Source organism: Pristiophorus japonicus, chromosome 8 (genome assembly GCF_044704955.1).
Source record: "Pristiophorus japonicus isolate sPriJap1 chromosome 8, sPriJap1.hap1, whole genome shotgun sequence".
In the NCBI taxonomy this organism is placed as follows: domain Eukaryota; kingdom Metazoa; phylum Chordata; class Chondrichthyes; family Pristiophoridae; genus Pristiophorus; species Pristiophorus japonicus.
The window spans coordinates 216,235,684-216,255,517 of record NC_091984.1 but is presented as its reverse complement, the minus strand read 5'-3'; the positions used below and the strand labels follow the sequence as shown (position 1 = coordinate 216,255,517).

Here is a 19,834-nt window from a genome sequence, read left to right as displayed (position 1 = left end):
CATGACCGACTTAACAACACACTAAAGCTGTATTATTAGAGCATTAAAGGTTACGGGAAATTTACTTTTAAGTGTTTGAAATTGTGAAAGGATTGGGGAAAAGATATTTCCACCAGCTGGTGAATTGGTAACTAGGATCACCCGCTTCTTAGTAATAGAAGTATAAGGGAGAGGTTAGAATGACTGTTGTAATGCAAATGTTTATTGGACTATGGAATGCTTTATCACCAGTAGGTACTGAACCGAGTCAAAAATGATATTTCAGGAGATAAATACTTAAAGAACATATTAAAGGATTTGGAGAGAGAGCAGGGACATTGGACTAGTATAGATAGTTCTAATTGCAAGCCTCAGACCTCACAAAGTTTGAAAACAAATAAGCACTTTTGGATGGAATGTTTTCACAGCTGTTGTTTGTCATGAAGTGGTTACAGAGGTGATGTTGTGGGGATGTGGCTGTTGAGAGACAATGTCTTCTTAGATGGTGTCTGGAATACAGGCTGAGCGCTCTCCCTCATTTTGATTTCCAGATCAAAGACTGTGTGAGTCATGTCGCTGTGCCTGCCGATGGTACCACAATGACCGATGCCCTGCACAAACATGGGATTAATATTCGATACATTGGTAAAATAACACAGATGATAAGTCAGTCAGAAGACAAACAATATCTGGATCACATCTTGGTATGTATTCAACAAAGAGAGAGATTGCTTTGTGGGGAGGACTGATTACCAAACTGTGTACATATATGGACATAAAATGTCATCATCCATAATTGATAATCCTGAGTTTGCACATGATGGGCTCTCCCAATGTCTTAGTTCATAATTGCACTGCATAGTGTGGAACTGAGCCATACAGACCAGGGATGTCCAGCTTTGAACCCTTGCCTCTGCTGTGATCTCAGCCAAGATGGCAGTGGGGCCCTAGAATCAGCCTTGGCATCCCTGGGTGAGAGTGCATGCAGATCGTATTGGGTGTGATGCTCCCCTCACTGATATTACACATAGAAAGAGCCACTCGAGCAATGTACCAAAGAGTAGCTGGTGCTTGTGGAACTGTACTCCAGCACAAGGCATCATGTTCTGAAGAGGAGGGGAGAAAATTAGATATGGTGGAAATATATGGGTTATGTACTTGCATACATGACGATACAAGACTGAAGCATCATGGATATCTAATGATATCTCGGTGGTGGGAAAGAGACGATCTGTAATGGAACAAATAATTATCTCCTGGCCAAGTGTCTTTATAATAAGCATGCAGTGGTATAATTCTATGGTATTTGCCTTTTCCAGTTGATGTGGTGGTTTATCTTTTTGAAGCACCAATAAATCTCCCGTGTTGTCTGTTTGGGATTTAGATACGACCCTGAAAGGGGTTACTGGGATTGATACCTGTAAAGTTTAATACAGTAGCTGAGTTTGCTCATTATAATCCTAGACCTTGAGTAGCTGATCGCCATCTAAGATTCAATGTTTGTATTTCTGCAGAGACTGCTCATCAGTGAAATCATCATGCGGGCGGCAAAGCACATCATAGTCCTCTACCTGCAGGTAATCCCCTCTATTCACAGAATAAAGTCATTATTTTCTTCCATTAACTATGACTTGGAGAGACGGGGTATAACTGACGTTCGCTGAATTTACAATGTCGAAGCCAGTGAGCGGCCTGCGCGGGATCTTTCGGATTACTGCATGGCTGCGCGTGCGTGCACCTTAGCGGGAACATTGGGTGTAATCATGTGCTCTTTTCCCTCCACCCCCCCCGGCCACTGAGCAGGAATGACCCCGGTTCAATTTATGTATGTAAACTCTACCAATGTGCAAGACTTGCCACCTGTGGGAGACCGAAGGGTCACCTGCATACCCTGGGCAAGCAGGTATAAAAGGCAGACTACCATGCTGCCTCCTCTGGAGTTACAAAAAAGAGACCACGGTCACAACAGTTTGAGCTTAAGATGTACAGTCTTGTGGAGTTATTCTAAACGTAACACAATTCATGTTCTGTGCTGACTTAGCTGGTCTCCATCAGTTCAGCAGCAGTGTTAAAATTGGCCTTGGTGGCTTTTGAGTTACTGAGAGGGGGTGAAAAAACAGCCAGGATCACCGCTCCTGGTCGCTATCCAGTGATGTGTGCTGTGTGGGGAAAGGATTAGGCACGGGTTATTGGCCGTCGCAAACCTGAACGGGTTTCGAGCATGTGTCAGCACCTTCAGGAGAGGAAGCAAGAATATTCAAGGTAACTAAAAGAAACTTAAGGAAATATCTTGTGTTTGGCTCTTTTGAGGAGATTGCCAGCCATTCCCCCCACACTCCGATCCCTGACTCTACATGTTGATGGTTACCTTTTTGTTGGCATGTTGTTGTACAATTTTCTCCGTGTTCATGGAAGTTGAAATAATTGACTGGAGTGTGATACGTCCTTACTATACAGTATAAATGCACACGAGGCCCATACTTCAGAGAAGGTCATTCTGTGACCAGTTACCTTTATTACCAAGACCTCAAGTGATGAAGGTGGGTGGAGCTTCCCCTTTTATACCTGAAAGTCCAGGTTAGGAGTGTCTCCCACAAGTTCACCCCCTTGTGGTCAATGTTCTCAAGGTGTACAACTTAGGTCAGCTTATATATGGGTTACAATGATCGTTGAATACATGACATCACCTCCCCCCCAAAGTCTTATTGGGATCACAGGTTAAGTCTCTCTGGTGGTTTACGCTCCCTTGTAGAGCGCCTGAGTTGGGGCTCCGGTTGTTGGGCGCTGGCCTGAGTGTCTGCTGTTTGTGGCGCCTCAGGCCTGTCCAGACTGCCCACAGTGACTGGGCTCTCCTCCGGTTCTGGTGTTCGGTCACCTGTGGTGGAGTAAACTCTGTGTTGTGTTCTTCCTCTGCTTCTTCTATGGGGTTGCTGAACCTCCTTTTTAGTTTGATCCATGTGTTTGCAGCAGATTTGTCCATTGGTAAGTTTAACTACCAAAACCCTATTCCCCTCTTTGGCAATCACAGTGCCTGCAAGCCATTTGGGCCCTGCAGCGTAATTAAGGACAAAAACAGGGTCATTGACATCAATACATCACGCCCTCGCATTCCTGTCATGGTAGTCATATTGTGACTGATGCCTGCTCTCAACAATTTCTTTCATAGTAGGGTGTATAAGGGATAACCTGGTTTTGAGCGTCCTTTTCATTAGCAGCTCTGCGGGTGGAACCCCTGTGAGCGAGTGTGGTCGGGATCTATTGGCCAACAGGAGGCGTGATAAGCAGCTTTGTAGGGAACCTCCTTGGATTCTGAGCATCTGCTGTTTGATTATCTGCACTGCTCATTCTGCCTGGCCGTTTGAGGCCGGCTTGAACGGTGCCGTTCTGACATGGTTGATTCCATTTCCTGCCATGAAGTCCTGGAATTCAGTGCTTGTGAAGCACGGGCCATTGTCGCTGACCAAGACATCCGGTAGACCATGGGCGGCGAACATTGCCCATAGATTTTCTACCGTGGCAGAGGATGTGCTTGAATTTAAAATGGCACACTCAATCCATTTCGAGTAGGCGTCTACTACAACCAAAAACATTTTTCCCATGAAAGTCCACATAGATGCATGACCTGGCTTGGCGGGCCAGGACCAGGGGCTAAGGGGGGCTTCCCTGGGTGCATTGCCCAGCTGAGCACACGTGTTACACCTGCGAACACAAAGTTCCAGGTCTGCATCTATCCCTGGCCACCAAATGTGTGACCTGGCAATTGCCTTCATCATGACAATGCCCGGGTGCTAATTGTGAAGTTCTCTGATAAATCGGCCTGAATCGAGAGTTCATCCTTGCGCCTATGAAACAGTTTAAATTCCTCGGGACATTTCTTAACTAAAGACAGTAGTGGGTCTTTATTTGTCCAGACTTTAATCTGATGGGCTGTCACAGGTGAGCCTTCGCTTTCAAAAGCTTTAACAGCCATGACCATCTCAGCATCATGCTCAGTTGCCCCCTCAGTGGTGGCTAGTGGGAGCCTGCTGAGTGCATCGGCGCAGTTTTCAGTGCCCGGTCTGTGCCGAATTGTGTCATCATAGGCGGCTAACTTAAGTGCCCACCTCTGTATGCAGGCCGATGCATTCGCATTTATGGCCTTGTTGTCGGCCAAAAGGGATGTAAGGGGTTTGTGATCTGTCTCCAGCTCAAATTTACTGCCAAACAGGTACTGGTGCATTTTTTTTTACTGCATACACACATGCTAGCGCTTCCTTTTCTACCATCCTTGTAGCCCCTTTCTGCCTGGGACAGACTTCTGGAGGCATAAGCTACCGGCTGTAACTGACCATTGGCATTCACATGCTGCAACACATACCCGACCCCATAGGACGACGCATCGCACGTTAAAACAAGTTTCTTACACGGGTCGTATAACGTTAACAGTTTGTTGGAGCATAACAAATTGCGTGCTCTATCAAAAGCCCTTTCCTGGCTGTCTCCTCAGACCCAATCACGACCTTTGCGAAGCAGCACGTGTAGCAGCGCTAATAGCGTGCTCAATTTGGGAAGAAAGTTACCAAAATAGTTCAGAATCCCCAGGAACGAACGCAGCTCTGTCGTGTTATGGGGTCTGGGTGTTCTCTGGATCGCTTCCGTTTTGGACGCAGTAGGTCTGATCCCATCTGCTGCTACCCTCCTCCTCAGGAATTCTACCACTGGAGCTAAGAAGAAGCACTTCGCCTTTTTCAGTCGCAGTCCTACCCGGTCCAGTCTGCGTAGCAACTCCTCCAGGTTGTGGAGGTGTTCTTCAGCATCGCGACCCGTGATGAGGATGTCGTCTTGAAAAACCACCGTCCTTGGAATCGACTTGAGGAGGCTTTCCATATTTCACTGAAAGATCGTGGCGGCTGAATGAATCCCGAACGGACATCTGTTATACTCAAACAACCCCTTGTGTGTCGTGATGGTGGTCAGCTTCTTCAACTCACTCGCCAGCTCCTGGGTCATGTAAGCTGAGGTCAGGTCTAATTTTGAAAAAAGTTTGCCACCGGATAGCATTGCAAAGCGGTCCTCCGCTCTCGGTAGCAGGTACTGGTCTTGGAGTGACACCTGATTGATGGTGGCCTTGTAATCGCCACATATCCTGACCGACCCATCCGCTTTGAGCACGGGCTCGTCCAGTCATTGAATTCGACTGGCAAGATGATGCCTTCCCTCAGCAGGCGGTCCAATTCGCATTCTATCTTTTCCCGCATCACGTACGGCACCGCTCTGGCCTTGTGGTGTACTGGCCTGGCGTCCGGGTTTATGTGAATCACAACCTGGCCCCCATGAAAGTGCCGATGCCGGGTTGAAATAATGAGTCAAATTTGTCCAGGACCTGTGAGCATGATACACTCTCCACAGAAGAAATTGCATTGACAGCGCCCCATTTCCAGTTCATGACAACAAGCCAACTCCTCCCCAGTAGTGCGGGACCATCCCCTGGGACAAACCAGAATGGCAACCTGTTCTCCGAATCTTTGTGGGTTACGACTAGGCGCTGCCTAGCACCGGAATTATCTCCTTTGTATATGTCCGTAGTTGTGCGTCAATCGGCAATAATTTTGGCCTCCTGGCGTTGGACACCCACAACCTTTTGGACTGTTTGATACTCATCAGGGTCTGGCTGCACCCCGTATCTAGCTCCATTAATACTGGGATGTCATTGAGGAGCACTTTCATTATTATCGGTGGTGTCCAGGTATATGAACTGTATATGTGCTCCACATGAACTCGCTGAACTTCAGCTTCCAGCGATTTCCCCAGTATTCATTTGGCCTCGTAGGGCTTGCATCGGGCCTGTCCTCCTCGTACATCAACCTGGCTGCAGGCTTCCTGCACATACGCGCCAAGTGACCGCTGACTTTGCAGTTTCTGCAGGTACATTGCTGATACCTGCAAGCTCTGGCTGGGTGTTTGCCTCCACATCTCCAGCATGAGCTGGAGGCCCCTTGTTGGAAACAAAAGGTCCATTACCAGTCGATCGTCTCTGACTGTCTCTGCAACTGTCCTTAAGCGCACCATTAACAGATATTGATGGCCCCATTACTGGCCGCATTGTCCATTGCGATGGCATGAATCGCCGTTCAGCTAGCCATTGTTTCTGTTGAATTCCCCCTCTGGGTTCGACTACATGCTCGGGCATGTCCGATTGCCCTTGCCTGCCTAGAGAACTGTGTGCCGCATTAACAATGTTGACTCCCTGGTCGTTTGCTGGACTTGAGCCAAGATTTTTGTCATACATCATTCTGGTCTCTTCCTCCCCTGAGGTAAATGTCCGGGCTATTAGAGCCGCCGCTTCCAAGGTCTCAATTGGTTTCCTGAAAACCCCAGCGTGCCCGATGCCCTCAATAAAAAAGTCTCGCAGCATCTCCGCTCTACATGCATCTTGGAACTTACATAGGCTCACCAGTCGCTGGAGATCTGCCACGAAGTCTGGAACGCTTTGCCTTTCTCGCCGCAAGTGCGTGTAAAACCGGTGTCTCGCCATGTGCATGCTGCTCGCCGGTTTAAGGTGTTCCCCGATCAACTTACTAAGCTCTTCAAACGTCTTATCCGCCGGCTTCTCTGGCGCTAGAAGGTCCTTCATCAGGGAGTACGTTCTGGACCCACAAACCGTCAGGAGATGAGCCCTGCGTTTGTCGGCCGAATCCTGTCCCAACCATTCCTTAGTGACAAAACTTTGCTGTAGTCTCGCAATAAAGTCGTCCGAATTATCACCAACACAGTACCTCTCTTCTGTGCTGCTAGTGGCCATGCTTGCATGGTTTAAATCCAGTTTCTCATCGCCAATGATACGTCCTTACTATACAGTATAAATGCACACGAGGCCCATACTTGAGAGAAGGTCACTCTGTGACCAGTTACCTTTATTACCAAGACCTCAAGTGATGAAGGTGGGTGAAGTTTCCCCTTTTATACCTTAAAGTCCAGGTTAGGAGTGTCTCCCACAAGTTCACCCCCTTGTGGTCAATGTTCTCAAGGTACAACTTAGGTCAGTTTATACATGGGTTACAATGATAGTTGAATACATGACAGAGTGGAGTCCTGTATTTCCTCTGTTGCTCTGGGCAAATACCTGTCCTAAACCTGTATTCTCAATATCTTCTATCAGCACTATTCTCAATATCCTCTATTGGCACATGTATTCGAAGAAGCGGGTTCATGAGCAGGCGGAAGGAGCCAGATGGAATGGATATTTGCAGAGCTGCCGAACAGCATTACATTAAAACGCTCCCAATGAGAGGGAGTGACCAGAAAAAGACTTTCATTTATATAGCGCCTTTCATGTCTTTAGTGCATCCCCAAGCATTTTGCAGCCAATAAATTACTTTTGAAGTGTAGTCATTGTTGTAATGTGGCAAATGCAGCAGCCAATTTGCACACAGCAAGCTCCTACAAACAGCACTGTGACAGTGACCAGGTAATCTGTTTTTGTTATGTTGATTGAGGGGATAATTCCCCTGCTCTTCTTCGAAATAGTGGCATAGAATCTTTTACATCAAAATGAGAGGGCAGGCGGGGCCTCGGCTTAATGTCTCATGCAAAAGACGACACCTCTGACAGTGCAGCACTCCCTCCGTACTGCATTGGAGTGTCAGCCTAGATTTTTGTGCTCAAATCGCTGGAGTGGGACTTGAACCTACAACCTTCTGACTCTGAGGCGCGGGTGCTACCCACTGAGCCACAACTGTCGCCTTTTATAAGGGATTTATCGTTCTTCTTAACTCTTGCAGGTTCTTCAGTTCTGATTTATTTTGATGTGATTTGAAGTTTTATTATTTTTCTCCCAGGGTGTGGAGATATCGGCGCTCTCATCTGCCGTCAGTCACTTTCTGAACTGCTTGCTGAGCTCCTACCCCAACCCTGTTGCACATTTGCTTCCGGATGAACTTGTATCACGCAGGAAAAAGAGCAAGCGAAAGTTGCGGATTGCTGGGAATGACACCACGTGGGCCAGTTTGACTCCGACTGAGCTGTGGAAACAGATCAACAGTGAGGCTAGCGAAAGCTTCGACTACGTATTGGCCTGGTATGTAACGCCACTGATAGTTGGCACCTTTGCACATGTTTATTTCTCAGTCACGTTCTGCCTCATCCATTGCCGTAGCTGAAGGAATTCCTGCAATGACTTGCCTTTAATCTTTTGACGGGTCTGTTGATGTGTGGAGTGGGACTGTTCCTGCTTCACATCTGGGAGTTCTGCTGGAACACTCTGGGGATGTGCAGAGTACAGGTCAGCGTGTGTCCTGAACGATTGCTGAAGAGGAAAAGCAGAGCCGACCTATATAGTCATGGACACCTTCCCAGTCCCCGGTTAGAGAGGCACTGGTCCCTACTCTGGAGTGGGTTGCTGAAAATTCCTTTAGTTTGAGGTGGGTCACAGACACGAACAAAACCCTACCATGTTGGATCTCCTTACCTGCATCCCACCCCAGTGAGATTCCTGAGGGGAAGGAGTTGTGGAGTAGTTCCATTCAGTACAGTAGGTATTGCGACTGGAATGGCCTTGGGAGATACTGACTGGGTACGCAACTAACCTTTCAAAATAAACTTAGCCACGAGATGACAATCTGATTTTCTCAGGGCAGTGGGAAGGGAGCAACTATGTTTCCATCCATTATTTAGTTTTTCTTTGTTGCTGAAACGCCCCAGGCTTCCTTCCTGCTGTTAGCTGATGTTTGTGTGATTGGTGTGTTCCAGTAACGGAGTTGATCAGGCAGTCGAGCGGTTTGGTCTGCAGAAGGTGTCCCTGCTGCGTGAGTTCTGTATAAAGGCTGGAATTCAGGTACTGCCTATCCTTCCACTATAACTATGTAGTGCACACGTACACAATCTGTCACTACCGTATGACTCCTCCATCTGTCACTCTCAACAGCTGTGGTATTGCTTTGCTTGAGTTGGTTCAGCACGCAGGTGAAGGTAATATGTTTACAAATCCAACTTTCTGAGCAAAATGTTTCAATCGATGTAAAATTGACTAAAGTTTAGCATACAGTACACTATTTTGATGTAAGAAAAAAATTGTACAACATGGCTGAGTGGCTTAATTGCACTATTCCATGTGGGATTGAGCCAAGCAGATTGGAAAAGTCCCAGGTTTGTTTTCTGATTTCTGTTATGTCAGCTAAATGAAGAAAGACTTGCATCTATATCGAGCCTTTTACAAAGTCGCAAATTGCTTTACAGCCAGTGAAGTAGTTTTCGAGTGTAGTCATTGTTGTAATGTAGGAAACATGGACGCCAATTTGCACACAGCAAGCTCCCATAAACAGCAACATGATAATGACCAGATGATCTGTTTTTTAGTGATGTTGATTTGAGGGATAAATATTAGCCATGATTCCCCTTCTTTGAAATAGCACCATGGGATCTTTTATATCCCCGAGAGGGCAGGCAGCCTCAGTTTAACATCTCATCCAACAGACAGCAACGCCGACAGTGCAGCAGTCCCTCAGTACAGCACTGGAGTACCAGCTTAGTCTCTGGAGTGGGACTTGAACCAACAACCTTCTGACTTGGAGGCAAGAGTGCTACCCACTGAGCCATGGCTGGCACTATAATCAACTTGGTCTCAACTGCAGTGTTAAGTGGGGAGTTTAGGAAGGAGAAAAATTAACCGATTCCCATTTCTGTTCACTGACCAGGTACCCCTGCTTGGAGTGTGCGTGTGTGCCTGTGCGCAGATACTGATTAAAGAAAAGATCAGTCTCTCAGCTGTGATTACATAATCTAAAGTTACTTGGTGGCTGCTAAGAATATTTTCAAAATCTCAAAATTTGTCCCATAAACTGGATTTGATTAGAGGTCAACCGTATACAAGAGTCCCGGTTTTATTTCAGCAACAACTTGCATTTAAATAGCACCTTTTAAGGTAGTAAAACATCCCAAGGAACTTCACAGGAGCATTATCAAACAACATTTCAGTGACGGCAACCACCACACATCTGTGTTTTACTAATGGACACAAAAATCGTCCCAGCACTCAGTCAGTAATTAAGCTGTGTTTGTTTTTAAGCTCAATGTTTTTGTCCTATGAGGTGGTGTTCATAGAATTTTACGGAGCAGATTCTGAGCCAATGTTTTCCTGCCTCTGAAATCAGCCACTTAGCAGAAAATGATGTCAGGAGGCCATCTACTGTTCGAGGGGAGATAGGGAAGATCACAATCTATGAAGGTAGTGGCCCAGAAATCCCGGTTTCTTCTTCCCACGGGTGTTCGACTAAAAATAGAAAAAAGATGTGCACTTACCTTTTGGTCGAATGCTCACCAGAGATCCCGGTCATGAGCGTGTTCATGGTGGGACGTCCGTAGGAGTCACGTGGGCCTGGACACCCAATCACGTCCGAAACTCCTATTACTATGAATGAGAAACACACCCAAACGCTACATAAAACATTAAAAAATACATTATAGAAATTAAAGTTGATAGAAATGTTTTGAAAAAAGAAATATTTGCCGATTTAAAAAAAAAGTTTTAATTATGGCTTAAAATAAAATTATCTGAGTGGGCAGAGTTTTTAACAAATATGTGTTTTAAAATTTTATTTTAATATGTTTTTGCTATGTTTTTAAACTCTTACGCTGGTAAAAGTAGGCTATGCGCTTGCTTTTACCAGGCGCAAGAGTTTTAATGACATTCGCAGGGCAAGAGATGGGCAAATAGCCCAATCTCTGCCGTGGGAATGTCTTTCTCCCCGAGATGCAGCCATCTGTCAAGCCAGAAACTTGATGGATCAGAAAATCCAGTTTTCGGCACATGTGCATTGCGCGCCAAAAAACGGCTTTTCCAATGCCTTCCTGCATCCGTACGGACCCGGGGAGACCAGAATTTCAGGGCCAGTGTTAATTATTTCAAAAGTCATCAATCCGAGCAGTGTTGGTTTAGACAATTGGTTTCAGTGCTCCTGGGCATGGGGTGGGGTGGGAAACAGTTAAATTGGTGCCTCTGATCTCTTTCTTGATGCAAAATGCATTTGTGCAGTTATTTGGTAAAAGCAAAAGCTCATCGGTCGTGACATCCTCTCAGCTGGAATAGTCTGATGAAATCTGTGGTCTGGTCTTGCAGGTGAAGATTACTCATTCTGGCACAGTGCTGGAGAGCTGTTGGCTCCTGTGAAATGGCATCCCAGCAAGATAGAAACTAGTCATCATTACACCGGTTTTCCAGACACACAATGACCCATTTATTTCGCAGGTGTTGCGCCCTGTTCCCCAAGGATTGCTGTCCAGATGATTTTCAATGCCGAATAGGCAATGGGCACCTTGCATATGCTAACCAGAGGTCTAATGTCTGTTTTAAGACCCTACGGGGAAATTGGGCTTCCCTCAGCAGAGCAGGCATTAGGCCTGCTCCACTAAGGTTTTTCAGAATTGAATGTAGCTGAGCAAGCAGACACCAAAAAGATAGGTTTAATTTTTTTTTCATTTATGAGGCTTGGAGAAGAAACTAATTTCTCCTTCAGTCTCCGGAGAGGGGCACTGCAGGCAGGCTCCTAAGGAGCTCTGCTGCAGTTGCATTTCTTCTGGCTTTAAGGAAAGTTTCCTCCCTTGAAGACACTAATTCCAATGGTATTTGGTGCCTCATTGCCAGTCACTCTCCGACACCGCGCCCAATTGTCTATTCTTAATGTGTGCATCTTAACAGTGAGCATGAACAAGCTATTCTACTGTGGCATTGATGGGTCACAGCTAATCCTGATCCTGTCCTTGCCTGAAGTTCAAACACGCGCACTTTCCACAAGGATCCCTGGATAGTGATCAGGAGCAGGAACCATGGCTTATTTCACTTCACCCCCACTCTATCTCAAGAGCATTTGAGTCAATTGTAGCACCTCTCGTTCCCCCGTTCCCCCAGCTGAAATCAGCTACCAAGCATAAATGAAGGATCAAACTTGGGATTGTTCCAGTCTGTAGGACTCGACACCGAATACACTTGCTGTGCCGTCTGAGGAGCTCACAGTAACCCTTTTTCAACTTGTTGCAGCTTGCTCATTGTATTCTTGAATATATTTTCTCAGATTCTGCTGCGGGAATATAACTTTGATAGTCGTCACAAACCTACCTTCACAGAGGACGATATTGTCAACACCTTCCCTGTCTTCAAGCACATCATTGTGAAGGCAACAGATGCTGACAAATTTTATCAGAATGCACAAACTAAAATTCAGAAAGGTACATAGTTATATCGAGGCGACAGTGTCTATGTGATTGGGTAGAACATTGGATAAGAATTGTTTCCTTTCACCAATGGGCTCAAATAGAAAGAGTGTGACATTTCCTTTAGATGATAAGGGTCTAGAATAAAATTGGATCACATGAACCAAATCTCACTGAGCATGCATTCACGCCCCAAACTGCTCAGCATTGAGTAAAAGATGAAAGGCTACGCTGGAAGATGTCACGATGTACAGCTGGGTGCATCTCTTTCTGGGGCTGAGATTTTTGGCCGATATTTGGAACAGTGTAGAGGGAGTCTTGCTCTGCAGCTAACCTGATTTGGAAGTGCATGGGTGTGCAGCCAGAGCCAAGTCCATGGCACCACGGGAAGATCAATAGTCAGGGGAGCAGACAGGCGTTTCTGTGGCCGCAGACGTGATTCTAGGATGGTATGTTGCCTCCTCGGTGCCAGGGTCAAAGATGTCACCGAGTGGCTGCAAAACATTCTGGGGGGGAGAGGGTGAACAACCAGAGGTCGTGGACCATATCAGTACCAATGACATAGGTAGAAAGAGAAATGAGGTCCCACAGGCAGAGTTTAGGGAGTTGGGAGAGAGATTAAAAAGCAGGACCTCAAAGGTAGTCATTTCCGGATTACTACTGGTGCCACATGCTAATGAGTACAGAAATAGGAGGATAGAGAAGATGAATGCGTGGCTGGAGAGATGGTGCAGGTGGGAGGGCTTTAGATTCCTGAGGCATTGGGACCGTTTCTGGGGGAGGTGGGCCCTGTACAAGTTGGACGGGTTGCACCTCAACAGAGCTGGGACCAGTATCCTCACTGGAGGGATTGCGAGTGCTGTTGGGGAGGGTTTAAACTAGCTTGGCAGGGAGATGAGAATCGGAGAAAAGATTCAGTGGGGAGAGAAGCAAAGCTGGAATTGGGCAGCGTAGAAGTAGAAAGTGAATTTGGAAGACAGGAAACAAAGGCTAGAAAATAGACAGCAGGGGAGTTTGGTAATATTAAATGGTATTTACTCAATATATAAATACTAAATGGTATATTCAATGCAAGGAGTATAGGAAATAACGCAGATGAGCTGAGAGCACAGATTGACACTTGGGAGTATGATATAATAGCTATTACTGAGACATGGCTGAAAGAATGGCAGCTCAACATTCCTGGTTACAGGGTTTTCAGACGGAATAGAGAAGGGGGCAAAAAAAAGTGGGGAGGTTGAAGTATTGATTAAAGAAACAATTACAGCTGGGATGATATGTTGGAGGGATCATCAAACAAGGCAATGAGAACAAAAAAGGGACAATCTCACTACTGGGAGTCTACTATAGACCCCCCAAGCAGTCACAGGGAGATAGAAGAACAAATATGTGGGCAAATTGCTGCGATGTGAAAAAATTATAGAGATGTAATAGTGTGGAATTTCAATTACCCTTATATTAACTGGGGAAAAAGATAGTCTGAATGGTACAGAGGGTGTGGAATTCCTAAAATGTATTCAGGAGAACTTCTTTCGCCAGTATGTAACAAGCCCAACAAGGGAGGGGACGGTTCTGGACTTGGTTTTGGGGAATGAAGAGGGGCAGGTGGAAGGGGCATCAGTGGGAGAGCATTTTGGTGCTAGTGATCACAATTCAGTAAGATTTAGGGTAGTTATGGAAAAGGACAAAGGGGGACCAGGAATAAAAGTTCTCAATTGGGGTAAAGCCAATTTTGCTGAGCTGAGATGGGATGTGGCCAAAGTGAACTGGATATGACTACTTGATGGTAAATCAGTGTCAGAGCAGTGGGAGGCATTCAAGGAGGAGATCCTGAGGGTACAGAGCAAGTATGTTCCCCAAGGGTGGGGCTAACAAATCTAGAGCCCCCTGGATGTCAAGGGACATGCAGAATAAGATAAAGAAAAAAAGGGAAGCTTATGACAGGTACCGGGAACTCAACACTGCAGAAACTCGAGGGGTATAAGAAGTGCAGGGGTGCAATTAAAAAATATATTAGGAAAGCAAAGAGAGAGCATGAAAGAATGTTGGCAAGTAAAATCAGGGGAAACCCAAAGATGTTTTATAAATACATTTTAAGAGCAAGAAGATAACTAGAGAAAGAGTGGGGCCTATTAGAGACCATAAAGGAAATCTGTGTGTGGAGGATAGGATTCTTAATAAATACTTTGCATCTGTTTTCACAAAAGAAAGGGGCAATGCAGACCTTGCCATGAGGGAGGAGGAGTGTGAAATAATAGACGAGATAAACATAGGGAGAGAGGAAGTATTAAGGGGCTTAGCGGCTTTGAAAGTGGATAAATCCCCAGGCCCAGATGAAATGTATCCCAGGCTGTTAAGAGAAGCAAAAGAGGAAATAGCAGAGGCTCTGACCATCATTTTCCAATCCTCTCTGGCTACAGGTGCGGTGCCAGAAGACTGGAGGACTGCTAATGTTGTACCTTTGTTTAAAAAGGGAGCAAGGGATAGGCTGAGTAATTACAGGCCAGTCAGCCGAACCTCGGTGGTGGGAAAATTGGACAAAAATTCTGAGGGACAGGATAAATCTTCATTTGGAAAGACATGGATTAATTAAGGACAGTCAGCATGGATTTGTTAAGGGAAGGTCGTGTCTGACTAACTTGATTTAATTTTTCGAGGAGTTAACCAGGAAGGTTGATGAGGGCAGTGCGTATGATGTAGTGTATATGGATTTTAGCAAAGCTTTTGATAAGGTCCCGTATGGCAGACTGGTCACGAAAATAATAGCCCATTGGATCCAGGGCAAAATGGCAAGTTGGATCCAAAATTGGCTCAGAGGCAGGAAGCAAAGGGTAATGGTTGATGGGTGTTTTTGTTACTGGAGGGCTGTATCCAGTGGGGTTCTGCAGGGCTCAGTGCTGGGTCCCTTGCTTTTTGTGGTATATATCAATGACTTGGACTTAAATGTTGGGAGTGTGATTAAGAAGTTTGCAGATGACACTAAAATAGGCTGTGTGGTTGATAATGATGAAGAAAGCTATGAACTGCAGGAAAATATCAATGAACTGGTCAGGTGGGCAGAACAATGGCAAATGGAATTCAATCTGGATAAGTGTGAGGTAATGCATTTGGGGAGGACTAAAGAGCCAAGGGAATACACATTAAATGGTACGACATTGACAAGTATAGAGGAACAAAGGGATGTTGGAGCGCAGGTCCACAGATCCCTAAAGGTAGCAGGCCCGGTAAATAAGGTGGTTAAGAAGGCATATGGAATACTTGCCTTTATTAGTCGAGGCATGGAATACAAGAGCAAGGAGGTTATGCTTCAACTGTATAAAACACTGGTTAGGCCGCAGCTGGAGTACTGTGTGCAGTTCTAGTCACCATATTACAGGAAAGATGTGATTGCACTGGAAAGGGTGCAGAGGAGATTTACAAGAATGTTGCCTGGACTGGAGAATTTTGGCTATGAGGGAAGATTGGAGATGCTGGGTCTGTTTTCTTTGGTACAGAGGAGGCTGAGGGGAGACCTGATTGAGGGTTGGGATAGGGTGGATAGGAAGGACCTGTTTCCCTTGGCCGAGGGCTCAACAACCAGGGGGCATAAAGTTAAAGTAATTGGGTGGGGGGGGCGCAGTTTAGAGGAGATATTTCTTCACCCAGAGGGTGGTGGGGGTCTGGAACTCATTGCCTGAAATCCTCACCACATTTAAAAGATACTTGGATGTGCACTTAAAGTGCCATAATGTAAAGGGCTACGGACCAAGAGCTGGAAAGTGGGATTAAGCTGGATAGTTCTTGGTCGGCCGGTGCGGACACGATGGGCCAAAACGGCCTCCTTCCGTGCTATAAATATTTATGGTTCTATGATTCTATGTCCCATTGAGTCAATTCAATGGGGTAATACAGATTCTCCAACATGTCATCACTCCCTTTATAACACAAAGCTGTCTCTGTTCACTTCCGAGATGCTGATCGTACCCAAGTGGAGGAGTATTCCTAAAATTTAATGACTAAAACAGGGATTTTGAAAGGGAGGGAAAAGATGCTTGAAGGAAGAGAAGATGCCAAAAGAGTAGTGTGAGATAACAAGGTGTGACTTGGTGATGAGGAAGACATTATGCTCACCAATGGGGGGAAATGGACACGGTGGCTCGATGGTGTCCATCTCTGCAAAAGGGACTGATTTGCAAAGCATAATAGCTTTTTCCTACTCAAAATTCCAGTGTACTAAAAGGGGGTCATGAGGGTATGAATATAAACAGCAGGCATGTAATGGACAGTTGGACTTTATTTTGGACTTCCACCACATTACTCCCTTTGTGCCTGAAACGACCCATTGACCTCCTCCCTGGATTCTGCTATTGATGCTCTATAACTGGTCTCTGGGGTGGTACACAGTAACCATGAGATTGCAGTCTTGTTCAAAAAACATTTTATTTCCTCCTCTGCCTTCCTGGGAAAGTTTCGGCTTTTGCATAGCCTCCCCTGCTGCCTACGCAATCCAGACTGGAAGCTTGCCTGGGGGGAAATAATGGGTGTGTTCCCACATCCGAGCATTTTATCGCACAATAAATTACAGCCTGTGTCAAGTGTATGTGCCTGAGGGCTGTACAACAAAATATGACCGGTCCACCCGGTTTTCACACCACCCTTTCCTAAATATATCAATTTTTGCTGATGTTTCAGTGCTGGGCACCTGGTGATGCCTCTCCCAAGTAACCATTCACTGTTCAATATTGATACTGACCAGGAAAGAAGCCATGGCTGTTGTTATCTCCTTTCATCTCCCTTATTTGTAGCTCTGACTGTTGTAACTCTGACTGGTGTTTTTTATGTTTCCAGGAAACCTAAAGGAAGGTTTTGAGTTGCTCAATGAATCTTTAAACCTATTCAACAATGTGTATGGAGCCTTGCACCCCGACATCTGTAGTTGCTTGCACCTTCTTGCACGGATCAATTACATCATGGATGACATCCCCCAGGTGAGCGGTAATTCCAGCTTCAGAGAGCTGAGTAAACGTGGGAGGGAGCTCTGTGCCGGAAGCGTTAATCATCCCACACAATTAGCATGTGGTTATTTTGCTATCCGTTATACTGTTAGATCCTGGTCTTACTAGGTCCAAGTGGGGCTTTTAACAGAAGGAGTCTTTGAACATGAAATGATCCTTAATAAAAACAAAACATGCTGGAAATACTCAGCCGGTCAGGCAGCATCTATGGAGAGAGAAACCGAGTTAACGGTTCAGGTCAATGACTTTCAACAGAACTGAGATATTTTTTTGTTGCAAGGGGCGAGACTGGAAGAAAGACTATGGGGTCAGAGGAAAGTGAAGGCGCGGAAGGTTCCGGAGGGGCGTTGGTATCAAGACTTGTTGACACTTGCGATCCTTGACGCCTGAAAGGAAGAAAAATATTTTTTGTTGAAGCGTCAGATGAAATGGAACTGCGGAGAAGGACAGCTTTGAGATAGAACTAACGAAATGTCATTGACCTGAAACGTTAACTCTGTTTCTCTCTCTGCAGATGCTGCCTGACCTGCTGAGTATTTCCAGCATTTACTGTTTTTATTTCAGATTTTCAGCATCCGCAGTAATTTGCTTTTGTATGAAATGATCCTCCACACTATAATGTGTGTAAAATGGTTGCCTCAAGTGATGATCTCTAGCTGCTGCCTCAGCCTGGAAATCATGCGCAGTATGAAACACTACTCATTTACACAATAGACATTTGTCTGTGGCCACCCCAACTGTAGCCAAAGTGTCTAATCATCGTAATAGGCAGTCCCTCGGAGTCGAGGATGACTTGCTTCCACTCTAAAAGTGAGTTCTCAGGTGACTGAGGAGTCCAATGCAGGACCTACAGTCTCTGTCACAGGTGGGTCAGACAGTGGTTGTAGGAAAGGGTGGTCGGGGAGCCTGGGTTGCCGCACGCTCATTCCGCTGCCCACCCTTGGCTTCTGCTTGCTCTCGGTGATGGGACTCGAGGTGCTCGCCGCCCTCCCGGATACTCTTGCTCCACTTAGGGCGGTCGTGGGCCAGGGATTCCTCGGAGACTCCCAAAGCAAGCGCTCTACACGCAGCTTCAACATGGCAAGCAAGCCCCAGGTGGGCAAAGGAAACGCTTCAAGGACACCCTCAAAGCCTCCTTGAAAAAAATGCAACATCCCCAATGCGTGTAGAGCGCTTGCTTTGGGAGTCTCGTGTCAGGCACGCGTGCGATGTCTGCCCACTGAATAATAGTGTGTACAATAGTGTAGGACAGGTTCCTGCAGGAGTCATTGTATTCAATACTAATCCGATCCTGCGACTTGCAGTTACAGAAGCAACATCTATGTTGTCTGTCCAGAGCAAGCTACCTCTGCACAGCCAAGTCCCACGGTGACCATTGTAGACTCTTGCCAAGGAATACAGTACATTGTGAAGACTCTTCACGGATGGAGGCGATTTTCCCCAAATGCTGCTGCATCGCTCAATTATGATGTCTGCTGATATTTTTCCTCTTTTTATACAGGCTATAGAAAACCAGCAGAAAGCTGTAATAATCAGTGAGCGGATTCTCGGCTTTGACCATCCCAATACCATCCGTGAATATGTGAGTAATTTCTTTTTTTTTTCCCCCTCCACCTTTTTGCATCAGTGTTCTTCCCCTTTTTAGTTCACTTGAAGCCACCAATTTGTGCTGGGGTATGCTTACACATTCAGGAGCCCTTGGTCAACTGCCGTTCTTTGTCCCAACCTAGACAGTTAGTGTTCGCATGTAATTTCACCATGACGTCCTCACAGCTGAGCTTAGTCCTAGCTAACAGCCGCACAAGTGACACACATTGCTGATACAAAGATAGGTGGGAGAGCAAATTGTGAGGACACAAATCTGCAAAGGGATATAGATAGGTTAAGTGAGTGGGCAAAAATTTGGCAAATGGAGTATAATGTGGCTAATACATTACTCCATCTGCAGCGTAGCTTGAACATGTGGTTGGTTACTTTGGATTTGGAACAAGGAGCTGATTCCCTTCCTGGTTGGAGATTGAGGTGAGACTGTTGCGTTGCGCTCATCACTGCCTTCCATTGTTTTCCATTCACAGGCCAGCCTGGGCCACTACTGCTTTGCTAACAACCAAGTCTCCACAGCGCTGAGGCTGCTGTACCGTGCTCGCTATCTGATGCTCACTGTCAGTGGAGAAGACCATCCGGAAATAGCTGTTCTTGATGTAAGTGTGTAAATGGCAGTCTTCCTTGGGATGGAAAGAGTTTTAATGCAGTGCTCCCTGGTGTGTTTTCTTGTGGGTGATGGTGGGGGGAATCCAAATTAAAACTCATTTAAAGATGTTAGTCATCTGAATCGGGCACCATCAGGCATTTTGTCAACTTAATGATTTTCATTTAAATAGCACCTTTACTGCAGGAAAAAAGTTCCAAGGCATATCATGGCAGCATAATGAGATTAAAAATTGTCACTGGGGCAAAGGGGGAGATAAATTAGGAGGTGTGACAAAAGCATGGCCAAAGGGTAGGTTTTAAAGGAGAGTGAAGCAGAAAGATTTGAGGAAGAAATTCCAGCGCATCGGGCCTATACGGCTGATGGCATGGTCGCCAATGGTGGGGTGAAGAGACAGAGAATGCACAACAGGCCAGAATTGGGGGAATGCAGAGTTGTTGTGTTGGAGGAGGTTTATAAAGATGGGGAG

The 19,834-nt window shown here is 45.9% G+C and overlaps 1 protein-coding gene across 3 annotated transcripts in view; it reads left to right on the top strand.

Annotated features, from left to right (window-relative positions):
• Nucleotides 1–19,834, top strand: part of LOC139268989 (clustered mitochondria protein homolog) — a 93,983-nt gene that overhangs the window by 63,658 nt on the left and 10,491 nt on the right. For all 3 annotated transcript variants that reach the window (XM_070887908.1, XM_070887906.1, XM_070887907.1), the window contains 8 exons: nucleotides 531–683; nucleotides 1,494–1,556; nucleotides 7,797–8,035; nucleotides 8,707–8,791; nucleotides 12,024–12,177; nucleotides 16,990–17,129; nucleotides 18,658–18,738; nucleotides 19,232–19,357. In XM_070887908.1, the coding sequence (XP_070744009.1) occupies nucleotides 531–683; nucleotides 1,494–1,556; nucleotides 7,797–8,035; nucleotides 8,707–8,791; nucleotides 12,024–12,177; nucleotides 16,990–17,129; nucleotides 18,658–18,738; nucleotides 19,232–19,357 (1,041 nt within the window). The remainder of the gene's footprint in view (nucleotides 1–530; nucleotides 684–1,493; nucleotides 1,557–7,796; nucleotides 8,036–8,706; nucleotides 8,792–12,023; nucleotides 12,178–16,989; nucleotides 17,130–18,657; nucleotides 18,739–19,231; nucleotides 19,358–19,834) is intronic.